This window comes from Salmo salar, chromosome ssa11 (genome assembly GCF_905237065.1).
Source record: "Salmo salar chromosome ssa11, Ssal_v3.1, whole genome shotgun sequence".
NCBI lineage: Eukaryota > Metazoa > Chordata > Actinopteri > Salmoniformes > Salmonidae > Salmo > Salmo salar.
Genome location: NC_059452.1, coordinates 96590980 through 96603408, shown reverse-complemented (window position 1 = coordinate 96603408; position 12429 = coordinate 96590980). Strand labels below are relative to the sequence as shown.

The window sequence follows — 12429 nt, the reverse complement described above, 5'->3', positions numbered from 1 at the left end:
CGCACCGTGAACAAAGGACAGGTTGAAATATCCAGACTCATTTTCATTAAGGAAATGATAAAGCATCATGTGAAGAGTACAGTTCTTCACCACACTGTCTGTGTGGGTGGACCATTTCAGTTTGTCCGTGATGTGTACGCCGAGGAACTTAAAACCTTCCACCTTCTCCACTACTGTCCCGTCGATGTGGAATGTGGGTCGTTCCCTGAAGTCCACAATCATCTCCTTTGTTTTGTTGATGTTGAGTAAGTGGTTGTTTTCCTGACACCACACTCCGAGGGCCCTCAACTCCTCCCTGTAGGCCGTCTCGTCATTGTTGGTAATCGGGCCTACCACTGTCGTGTCATCTGCAAACTTGATGATTGAGTTGGAAGCGTGCATGGCCACGCAGTCAGGGGTGAACAGGGAGTACAGTAGAGGGCTGAGAACGCACCCTTGTGGGGCCCCAGTGTTGAGGATCAGCGGGGTGGAGATGTTGTTTCCTACCTTCACCACCTGGCGGCGGCCCGTCAGAAAGTCCAGGACCCAGTTGCACAGGGTGGGGTTAATGAAGAGTTTGGAGGGTACTATGGTGTTAAACGCTGAACTGTAGTCAATGAACAACATTCTTACATAGGTATTCCTCTTGTACAGATGGGATAGGGCAGTGTGCAGTGTGATGGCGATTGCATCGTCAGTGGACCTATTGTGGCGGTAAGCAAATTGGAGTGGGTCTAGGGTATCAGGTAGGGTGGAGGTGATACGCGCTCCAGCAGGTATATCTCTTTGGTCACCCCAAAAGCCAATTCCTCCTTTGGCTGCCTCTCCTTCCAGTTCTCTTCTGCCAATGACTGGAAAGAACTACAAAAATCACTGAAGCTGGAGACTCATATCTCCCTCACTAGCTTTAAGCACCAGCTGTCAGAGCAGCTCACAGATCACTGCACCTGTACAAAGCCCATCTGTAAACAGCCCATCCAACTACCTCATCCCCATACTGTATTTATTTATTTATCTTGCTCCTTTGCACCCCAGTATCTCTACTTGCACATTCATCTTCTGCACATCTACCATTCCAGTGTTTAATTGCTATATTGTAATTACTTCGCCACCATGGCCTATTTATTGCCTTAACTCCCTTATCTTATCTCATTTCCACTCACTGTATATAGACTTTCTGTTTTCTTTTTTTCTACTGTATTATTGACTGTATGTTTTGTTTATTCCATGTGTAACTCTGTGTTGTTGTATGTGTTGAACTGCTATGCATTATCTTGGCCAGGTTGCAGTTGCAAATGAGAACTTGTTCTCAACTAGCCTACCTGGTTAAATAAAGGTGAAATAAAAAATAAATAAAAAAATATGATCCTTGACCAGTCTCTCAAAGCACTTCATGATGACAGAAGTGAGGGCAACGGGGCAATAGTCATTTAGTTCAGTTACCTTTGCTTTCTCGGGAACAGGAACAACGGTGGCCATCTTGAAGCATGTGGGGACAACAGACTGGGATAGGGATTAATTAAATATGTCCATAAACACACCAGCCAGCTGGTCTGCGCATGCTCTGGTGATGCGGCCAGGGATGCCGTCTGAGCCAGCAGCCTTGCGAGGGTTAACATGTTTAAATATTTTACTCACATTGGCCATGGAGAAGGAGAGCCCACAGGCTTTGGTAGGGGGCCGTGTCAGTGGCACTGTATTGTCCTCAAAGCGAGTAAAGAAGTTGTTTAATTCATCTGTGAGCAAGACTTTGATGTTCGCGACGGGGCTGGTTTACTTTTTGTAAACCGTGATTGTCTGTAGACCCTGCCACATAAGTTTCGTGTTTGAGCCGTTGAATTGCGACTCTACTTTGTCTCTATACTGACGCTTTGCTTGTTTGATTGCCTTGCAGAGAGAATAGCTGCACTGTTTGTATTTGGTCATGTTTCTAGTCGCCTTGCCATGATTAAAAGCGGTGGTTCGTGCTTAATTTTTGTGCGAATGCTGCCATCAATCCACGTTTTCTGGTTAGGAAAGGTTTAAATAGTCACAGTGGGTACGACATATCCGATGCACTTGCTAATAAACTTGCTCAGAGATTCAGCGCATACATCAATGTTATTGTCTGAGGCTATCCGGAACATATCCCAGTCCACATGATCGAAGCAGTCTTGAAGCGTGGAATCTGATTGGTCAGACCAGCGTTGTATAGACCTGAGCACGGGCGTTTCCTGTTTTAGTTTCTGTCTATAGGCTGGGAGCAACAAAATGGAGTCGTGGTCAGATTTTCCCAAAGGCAGGGTGAGGGAGGGCTTGGAATGCATCGAGGAAGTTAGAGTAGCAATGATCCAGAATGCTACCAGCTCGTGTTGCGCATTCAATGTGCTGATAGAATTTAGGTAGTCTTGTTTTCAGATTAGCTTTGTTAAAATCCCCAGCTACAGTAAATGCAGCCTCAGGATGTATGGTTTCCAGTTTACATAGAGTCCAGTGAAGTTCTTTTAGGGCCTACGAGGTATCTGCCTGAGTGGGGATATACACGGCTGTGATTATAATCGAAGATAATTGTCTTGGAAGATAATGCTCTTGGAAGATAATCTCTTGGAGATGTTTGTTTCTGTCGGCGCGATGCATGAAGAAACCGGGCGGCTGCACCAACTCTGACAACATATCCCAAGTGAGCCATGTTTCCATGAAACAGAGAATGTTACAATCTCTGATGTCTCTCTGGAAGGCAACTCGTGCCCTAATTTCGTCCACTTTGTTATTTAGAGATTGGACATTGGCGAGTAATATGCTCAGAAGCGGTGGATGATGTGCTCGCCTTCTGAGTCTGACCAGTAGGCCGCTCCGTCTGCCTCTCCTGAGGCGACCGCGTTGTTTTGGGTCGGCCTCTGGGATAAGATCCCATGTCCAGGGTGAAGGTCCGAACAAAGAATCCGCTTCGGGAAAGACGTATTCCTGGTCGTAATGTTGGTAAGTTGACATCGCTATAATACCCAATAGTTATCCCAGGTGTATGTAATAACACTTGAGATTTTCTGGGCTAACAATGTCGGAAAAAATACATTAAAAAAACAAATAACTGCATAGTTTTATAAGGACCTGAAGCGAGGCGACCATCTCTGTTGACGCCATTTTGCTTGGGCCAGCAGAGAGATTGGGACAGCAGAGAGAGACTTCCCTCCTGGTTACGGTAGAGCTCCTATCCCAAGGGCTCATGTGATTGGCTGGATAAAAAGTCATTTATTTCCTGTGACCTTCTTAACCGAAGGGCACCAATCACACGGCAGGACCAGTCTGGTTAGTTACACCAGTCGTTCAGCTAGGTTAGTTAGACCAGTTGGTCAGGTAGGTTAGTTAGACCAGTCAGCTAGGTTAGTTAGACCAGTCAGTTAGGTTAGTTGGTGGGGCTAGCGGCAGCTTAGATATTCAACATACTTCTTCTTATTATTATTCCCCCGCCTACTCCTCCTACAGCGTTTATGCTAGAAACCGTTCCAAATTCAGAACGTGCGGAATGGTCTGGATCGAGTTGCTTGTATACAACTTTTTGATATCTGCTACACTTTTTATGTTATTAAACTTTTCGTACAATTTTGGCACAAATCCGCCCACATGGGATTTTTCAAGATTTTAATCCTCTCCATTGTGACGTCATCACTTCCAACTGTCATTTTCTCATTAAACATTTGACGCAAATCAGATAATAATCCTAGACAAAATATTTCAGGCTGTACCAGCTTTGTATACTTCTCTGTTACTCAAATCTGGAGTTTGGACGAATAAAATTTGTATCAAAAGATACAGCAGTTTAAGTAGCCGCATCAACATCATTTTCTGTAACATTTTGGCAAACAACGTCCATTTTGACCACTCCCGCAACAAGTTAGACAAAAAGTTAGAGCGTATGGGATATTCATCTACTTCTCTGCTATTCATAGCTGTGCGCGGAATCAAAATGTTCCATACGGAACTTACGGTACAGCTGTTTTTGTAACACATGTTTTTCAAACTTTCCCAAACAGCTGCCGTTTTGTCCACTAACGCTATTACATACCACAACTTTACAACTTCTGACAGCAACCACACAACTGCTTATCCTATCTAGTGGCAACAACCACACAATTACATACCACAACCGTAAAACTTTTGACAGCAACCACACAACTTCTAACCTCAAACACACAACTTCTGACCTCAACCGCACAACTTCTGAACACAACCACACAATTACATACCTCAACCAGATAACTTCTGACTGCAACCGCACAACTTCTGACCATATCTAGTGACCACAACCACACAATTACATACCATGACCACACAACTTTTGACCACAAAACTTTTGATCACACATCTAACGACTTACCATATCCACACAACTTTTTTTTACCACAACCACACAACTACCGAACCACATCTAGTGAACACAACTTCTGTTCTCAACCACACAACTTCTGACCTCAACCACACAACTTCTGACCACATCTAGTGACCACAACCACACAATGACATACCTCAACCACATAACTTCTGACCGCTATCAAACAGATTCTGACCACATCTAGTGTCCACAACCACACAACTCCTGACCTCAACCACACAATTACATACAACAACAACACAACTTCTGACCACAAAACTTCTGATCACACATTTAACTACTAACCATATCCAAACAACTTTTGACAACAACTACTGAACCACATAACTACTGACCACTACTACCAAAACTTCTAGATCAGTCGGTCAGCTAGGTTAGTTAGGCCAGTTGGTCAGCTAGGTTAGTTAGACCAGTCAGTCAGTTAGGTTAGTTAGACCAGTCAGTCAGCTCGGTTAGTTAGACCAGTCAGTCTGACTGATTAGTTAGACCAGTCAGTCAGCTAGGTTAGTTAGACCAGTCATCAACTAGGTTAGTTAGACCAGTCAGTCAACTAGGTTAGTTAGACCAGTCTGTCAGCTAGGTTAGTTAGACCAGTCATCAACTAGGTTAGTTAGACCAGTCTGTAAGCTAGGTTAGTTAAACCAGTCAGTCAGCTATGTTAATTAGACCAGTCAGTCAGCTAGGTTAGTTAGACCAGTCTGTAAGCTAGGTTAGTTAAACCAGTCAGTCAGCTAGGTTAGTTAGAGCAGTCATAGTGATGGAAAATGAGCTGTGTCAAACCTACTCAAACAAGATGGTTTTACACTGCAGGCCTCACTACTAATGAGTCTGGATGGGGCTGTGGTATTTCTATTTCTGGTGGCAATGGAATTCATAAATAAAACAAGCGGTAAACAGCTCTCTTTGCCCTGTGGTGGTCATGACGCCACAAAACTAGTTATTCCTACCAGGATTATCTTTTTTTAATGTAAACTTTCCCCTTTGTTTTAGTTTTGGTGTTTCTCCGGAATAGATGTAGAGGAAATGTTCCTTTTTTGATGATATTCGATGCAAAGCATTTGTTTGATTGGATTCCATAGGAGTCTTTGAATTATTGATTTCCCTCTGAAGGCTGTTTCCCTGGTGGAAATATTAACATTAAACATCCTAAATCTTGCATAAGTCGACCTGCTTTAGAAGCCAGTCTTTATTTGCATTCCTGTTTTGTGTGTGTGCGTGCGTGTGTAATTACGATTCATATCAGCCATTACCAAACCAGGCTTGTTGGTCCCCCTCCACCTCGATGGCCAGGCCAAAGTCTGCCAGCTTCACTGCAGCTCCCTTGGACTTGGAGGCAAGCAGAAGGTTCTCAGGCTGCGTAGAAAGAGAGAGGTCAGCCAGTCAGTCAGCAGTCAGTTAGTCAGCCAGTTAGCCAGCCAGTCAGTCAGCAGTCAGTCAGCCAGCAGTCAGTCAGTCAGCAGTCAGTTAGTCAGCCAGTTAGCCAGCCAGTCAGTCAGCAGTCAGTCAGTCAGCAGCCAGTCAACAGTCAGTTAGCCAGCCAGTTAGTCAGCAGTCAGTCAGTCAGCAGTCAGTCAGCAGTCAGTTAGTCAGCCAGTTAGCCAGCCAGTCAGTCAGCAGTCAGTCAGTCAGCAGTCAGTTAGCCAGCCAGTCAGTCAGCAGTCAGTCAGTCAGCAGTCAGTCAGTCAGCAGTCAATTAGTCAGCCAGTTAGCCAGCCAGTCAGTCAGCAGTCAGTCAGTCAGCACTCAGTCAGCAGTCAGTTAGTCAGCCAGTTAGCCAGCCAGTTAGTCAGCAGTCAGTCAGTCAGCAGTCAGTCAGTCAGCAGTCAGTTAGTCAGCCAGTTAGCCAGCCAGTCAGTTAGCAGTCAGTCAGTCAGCAGTCAGTCAGTCAGCAGTCAGTTAGCCAGCCAGTCAGCAGTCAGTCAGTCAGCAGTCAGTTAGTCAGCCAGTCAGTCAGCAGTCAGTTAGTCAGCCAGTTAGCCAGCCAGTCAGTCAGCAGTCAGTTAGTCAGTCAGTCAGTCAGTCAGTCAGCAGTCAGTTAGTCAGCCAGTTAGCCAGCCAGTCAGTCAGCAGTCAGTTAGTCAGCCAGTTAGTCAGCAGTCAGTTAGTCAGTCACTCAGTCAGCAGTCAGTTAGTCAGCCAGTTAGTCAGCCAGTTAGCCAGCCAGTCAGTCAGCAGTCAGTCAGTCAGCAGTCAGTTAGTCAGCCAGTTAGCCAGACAGTCAGTCAGCAGCCAGTCAGTCAGCAGTCAGTCAGTCAGCAGTCAGTTAGTCAGCCAGTCAGTCAGCAGTCAGTCAGTCAGCAGTCAGTTAGTCAGCCAGTTAGTCAGCAGTCAGTTAGCCAGCCAGTCAGTCAGCAGTCAGTCAGTCAACAGTCAGTTAGTCAGCCAGTTAGCCAGTCAGTCAGCAGTCAGTCAGTCAGCAGTCAGTTAGTCAGTCAGCAGTCAGTTAGTCAGCCAGTTAGTCAGCCAGTCAGTCAGCAGTCAGTTAGCCAGCCAGTCAGTCAGCAGTCAGTCAGTCAGTCAACAGTCAGTTAGTCAGCCAGTTAGCCAGTCAGTCAGCAGTCAGTCAGTCAGCAGTCAGTTAGTCAGTCAGCAGTCAGTTAGTCAGCCAGTTAGCCAGCCAGTCAGTCAGCAGTCAGTCACCCAAAGGAGACAGGAGGCCTGAGCAGAAGCAGGGATACGGTGGCAGACAGACATGACTCTAGGCTGGGCCAGATTGAATAGTGTTAATGACTTTGTGTGGTTGCAGCATGACAGAGCTCTGATAAATACAGCACCCAGCCACTTCTATCCCACACAGACGGAGGAATGAACACCCCACCTCCTGCCGCCAATCACTCTACTGCTGCTGCTATGAGATGTTATCCACCCCCTGATAAACACAGACACACACCACACGCACGACTGCACACAGGCACACATACACAAACACACACACACCTAAAATCGCAGCCTACACAGATGAATTTTATCACTCCATCTTCCCTCAGTTCCCAGGTGCTGGGAGGCAGATGTGAAACCATGTGAACGGAACATGTATCTGTTGGGCAGAAGGGTCTCTCTTTGTACTAGCATGTGTTAGTGCATGATAATCACAGTGTGAGTGTTGAAGAAGTCCATAAGAAACATTTGAAAAAATACATTTTGATGTAATAAACAAAAATGTACCTTTGAAAGAGTGTGGGTATATATAGCGGTAACTGAACAATTATTTTGGTTACTACATTGTTCCATATGTGTTATTTCATAGTTGTGATGTCTTTACTACTTTTGTACAATGTAGAAAATAGTAAAAATAAAGAAAAACCCTTGAATGAGTAGGTGTATAGCCAGTACTTGAATATGTGTATTAATAAATGAAACAGTACTGGAACCTGTGATTTATCTGTCCCTCTTTGACACTACAACAGGGTAGACATACTGTAGCACACGCCAATGCTGTCTGACGTGATGGAGATGGTGTGAGGGCTTGTTTCCATTTTTACTCCCATGAGCTGATGTTGAGATATGGAGTACATGTACTGTACAAGACAAGTTGGCAACAGAACAGTGGATCAATGGTGGTTGCACTGTAAGTGAATGCCTATTTTATAATCATCAAACTGTGTGCAGGGGAAATTACTTATGACAGAAGAGGGTTTAGCAGCATCTCCCCTGAATTCTCTGATTGGTTTGATTGGGCTTTTGTTATTCTGTCTACATACCTACAGGTGAATCACACTGAAAGTCTTGGCTAGGGTTGCAAAATTCTGGGAACTTTAAATAAATTCCCTGGTTTTCCAGAAATCCTGGATGGAGAATTCCTGACTCTGGGATCCTCCAACCGGGATTTTGGAAAAACCAGGGAATGTATTGAACATTTGTGGAATTTTGCAACCTTAGTCAAGGCAGAGAGGAATGGCCTGTTGGCCTGTTATCTGCTGCCTGAGGAGCAAACATTACATAGATGTGTCCTCAAGGTTCAAATTAAAAAGAGCCTGGATGGTTAAAATGAATGTTTTAAATGTGTTTAAATTAATGAAAATATCAACAAATGTATCATCTGAAGTTTCTGACTACACTCTTAGAAGAAAAGTTGTTATCTGGAACCTAAAAGGATTCTTTGGCTGTCCCCATAGGATAACCCTTTAAAGAACCCTATTTGGTTCAAGGTAAAACCCTTTTGAGTTCCATGCAGAACCCTTTACACAGAGGGTTCACATGGAACCCAAAAGAGTTCTACCTGAAACCAAAAATGGTTCTACTTGGAACCAAAAAAGGGTTCTCCTATGGGGACAGCTATGGACTGGGCCATTGCTCCGAAGAACCCTTTAGGAACCCTATTTTCTAAGAGTGTACAGATTATTTAAATCCAAATCCATTTTTTATCAAATCAATCAGATAATAACAATGTCATCAAAGTGATATCTTGCAGTGGATAAGCAGTCTGTGCCTGTGCAGAACACAGTCTGTCTTTTCATTGAATTGTTATTAAATCTTACCTTGAGGTCTCTGTGAACGACTCCCATCTGATGACAATGAAGCACTGCCTCCAGAATCTGCTGAATACAATGACTATGAAAAGAGAGAGAGAAAACTGAAAGACTGAGTGAGCTGGGAGTTTTGAGAGGCTAAATTGAATGCTATTGAAAATGGGCTTCACTTCAGCATTAATCCACACAGCATTTTGGATAAAATGGCTTATGCACCTCCAAAACAATACAAAGACACACAGAGGTGTTAGATTTGGCCATTCATTTTCCTAAACTGTCGATCAACACAGTAGCACGGGCCAAAGCCTGATGAGTTTTTGCATGTTTGGCTGGGAGTCAGTGGGAAGATAATTAGCAACAAGACTCAGCTGTCAATCAAGCAGTGGAGCAGTGGAGCAGGGAGAACCCGGTCCGCAGAGATAGAGAGACTGACACGCTAAACCCGGGCGAAGTGTGTACATTGATGTGAGGTCGCTCCTACACGTCCACAGCCATCTGTTTCCATTTGTTTCTGTTCATTAATTTGTTTTGTGGCCCTGTTGCTTTGTCACTGCAAGCAATGGCCCAGTCCATAGCTGGTGTTGGGTGAATTAGTGAGATACTCTATCATGAATAGATTTACGGAGGTAAAGCTGTTCAATCCAAATGAACAGTCCAATAACGGACCTGCAGACAAAACAAAGGCCTCTGACTGTGACGACATGACAACAAAGTTTTAACTGAAAGGCTTTAGACAATCAGAGGAGGCTCCTCAGAGGAGGAAGGGGAGGACCATCCTCCTCAATAAATGTCATAATAATAGTGAAACATTAAAAACGTTATCCTTTTTAGATAAAACTATACTAAATATATTCACATTACCAAATAACCAATTTAAACACACTGTTTTGCAATGAACATACATGGCCCATCTGTAAATCTGTAAATAGCCCAACCAACTACCTCATCCCCTACTGTATTTATTTATTTATCTTGCTCCTTTGCACCCTAGTATTTCTACTTTGCACATTCATCTACTGCACATCTACCATTCCAGTGTTTAATTGCTATATTGTAATTACTTCGCCACCATGGCCTATTTATTGCCTTACCTCCCTTATCTGATCTCATTTGCACACGTTGTGTACAGACTTGTTTTTCTACTGTATTATTGACTGTGTGTTTGTTTACTCCATGTGTAACTCTGTGTTGTTGTATGTGTCGAACTGCGTTGCTTTATCTTGGCCAGGTCGCAGTTGTAAATGAGAACTTTTTCTCAACTTGCCTACCTGGTCAAAAAAAAGGTGAAATAAAAAAAATAAAAAAATGAAGGTCTAAAGTAACCTCAACAGCACTCTGTAGGGTAGCACCGTGGTGTAGCCAGAGGACAGCTAGCTTCCGTCCTTCTCTGGGTACATTGACTTCAATACAAAACCTAGGAGGCTCGTGGTTCTCACCCCCTTTCATAGACTTAAACAGTAATTATGACAACTTCCGGAAGATGTCCTCCAACCTATCAGAGCTCTTTCAGCATGAACTGACATGTTGTCCACCCAATCAAAGGATCAGAGAATGAATCTAGTACTGAAAGCATAAGCTACACCTAGCTACTGTAGCACTCCAGTGCATAAAATGTGGTGAGTAGTTGACGCAAAGAGAGAGAAAGACAATAGTTGAAAAGTTTTGAACAAATTCATTTCTTTATAATGAAGGAGAAGCGAGAGAGAGAGAGAGAGAGAGAGAGAGAGCTAGCTATATTTTGTTGTATTTTTTTTTCACTTTCACTTACTTAGCTAGTGAATGCAGCTAGCTAATTTAATCTACTCAAACACCTGACTCAAACAGAGAAGGCTGCTATGTTACCTAGCTGGTTATGGCTATCCAACACTGGAACTTCCAAGTCAAGGTAAGCTTTTGGTTTTATTAATATATTGCCACCGAGGCCCGCCGGTCTAACTGCTAATCAGCTTTCTGCTGACTGTACACTGTACTGCATGTTTGTAGAGGGTTTACTAATGTGTTAGTTCTAGTAGCTATGTTGACTATGATATTAATATGGTGACAACGATGTAGGCTGTGTAGCGGTTAGCGGTTATGATATGAAGGTTTGGCTTGGATACGTTTTTTCGCCTGGTCACAGAAAGATGATATGTTCTGCAAGTCCACAAGCGAAGGAAAAAAGTGAGAGGAGGAGAGTGTACAGATGCAAGAAGGAATACAACAATCAAAGAGATCATGCTGTTTGTATGTGGCTTCTATGAAAGTGAACTGTGTGTACATGTGATCAGGGGTGTATTCATACTGCCGATTCTGTTGAAAAACGTTTCTTAAACGGATGTAAACGAAACGGGGATGAACATCCAATCAAATTGTATTTGTGTAACGCCCTGGCCATAGAGAGGGGTTTTTTGTTCTTTATTTTGGTTAGGCCAGGGTGTTACATTGGGTGGGCGTTCTATGTTCCTTTTTCTATGTTTTGGTATTTCTTTGTTTTGGGCCATGTGTGTGGCTCCCAATCAGGCACAGCTGAAGCTCGTTGCTGCTGATTGGGAGTCACACATAAGGAGCATGTTTTTCCTTTGGGTTTTGTGGGTAATTGTTTCTGTTTTGAGTATTTTCCTAACAGGACTGTTTGCAGTCGTTTTGTTCATTTTGTAGTGTTCTCTTGTTTATTTGAATTAAAATTCTAATGATGAACACATCCTCTGCTGCACCTTGGTTCCCTCTTCCAGACAGCTGTTACAGAATTACCCACCAACAACGGACCAAGCAGCAGAGGAAGGAGCAGCACAAGGAGAGGCACCAGGAGAAAAGCTATCTGGAGTCATGGACTTGGGAGGAAATCCTGGACGGGAAAGGACCATGGACTCAAGCTGGGGATTATCGCCGCCCACAGTGGGAGATCGAGGCGGCGAGAGCTGAGAGGCGCTGGTATGAGGAAAGGGAGCGCAACGGACACGGGAGGCAGCCCCACAATTTTGTTTGGGGGGGGTCACACGGGGAGATTGGCGGAGTCAGGTGGTAGACCTAAGCCAACTCCCCGTGCTTACCGGAAGCAGCGTGGTACTGGTAAGACACCGTGTTATGCTGTGGAGCGCACGGTGTCCCCAGTGCGCGTTCAAAGCCTGGTGCGCTACATACCAGCCCCCCGCAAGTGCCATGCGAGTGCAGGCATCGAGCCAGGGCGGATGGTGCCAGCTCAGCGCGTCTGGTCTCCAGTGCGCCTCCTCGGTCCAGGTTATCCTGCGCCAGCGTTGCGCACTGTGTCTCCAGAGCGCTGGGAGGGTCCAGTTCGCCCAATGCCTGCTCTCCGCCCGTGCCGGGCCAAAGTGGGCATTCAGCCTGGAGTGTGGGTAAAGAGTGTCCGTACCAGAACTCCAGTGCTCCCCCACAGCCCGGTTTATCCTGTGCCTCCTCCTCGGACCAGGCCTCCGGTGGGTCTCCCCATCCTGGTCCATCCTGTGCCACCTCCCAGGGCCAGGCCTCCAGTGGGTCTCCCCATCCTGGTCCATCCTGTGCCACCTCCCAGGACTAGGCCTCCAGTGGGTCTCACCTGTCCAGAGCAGTCAGAGCTGCCCGCCAGTCAACAGTCGCCAGAGCTGCCCGCCAGTCAACAGTCGCCAGAGCTGCCCG

General features: G+C 45.0%; 1 protein-coding gene across 4 annotated transcripts in view; it reads right to left on the bottom strand.

Annotated features, from left to right (window-relative positions):
* The window catches only part of camk2a (calcium/calmodulin-dependent protein kinase II alpha), a 150020-nt gene that overhangs the window by 35392 nt on the left and 102199 nt on the right, over positions 1-12429 (bottom strand). For all 4 annotated transcript variants that reach the window (XM_014129573.2, XM_014129574.2, XM_014129572.2 and 1 more), the window contains exons 6-7: positions 8827-8899; positions 5599-5701 (exon numbers count right to left, since the gene is read on the bottom strand). In XM_014129573.2, coding sequence (XP_013985048.1) covers positions 5599-5701; positions 8827-8899 — 176 coding nt within the window. The remainder of the gene's footprint in view (positions 1-5598; positions 5702-8826; positions 8900-12429) is intronic.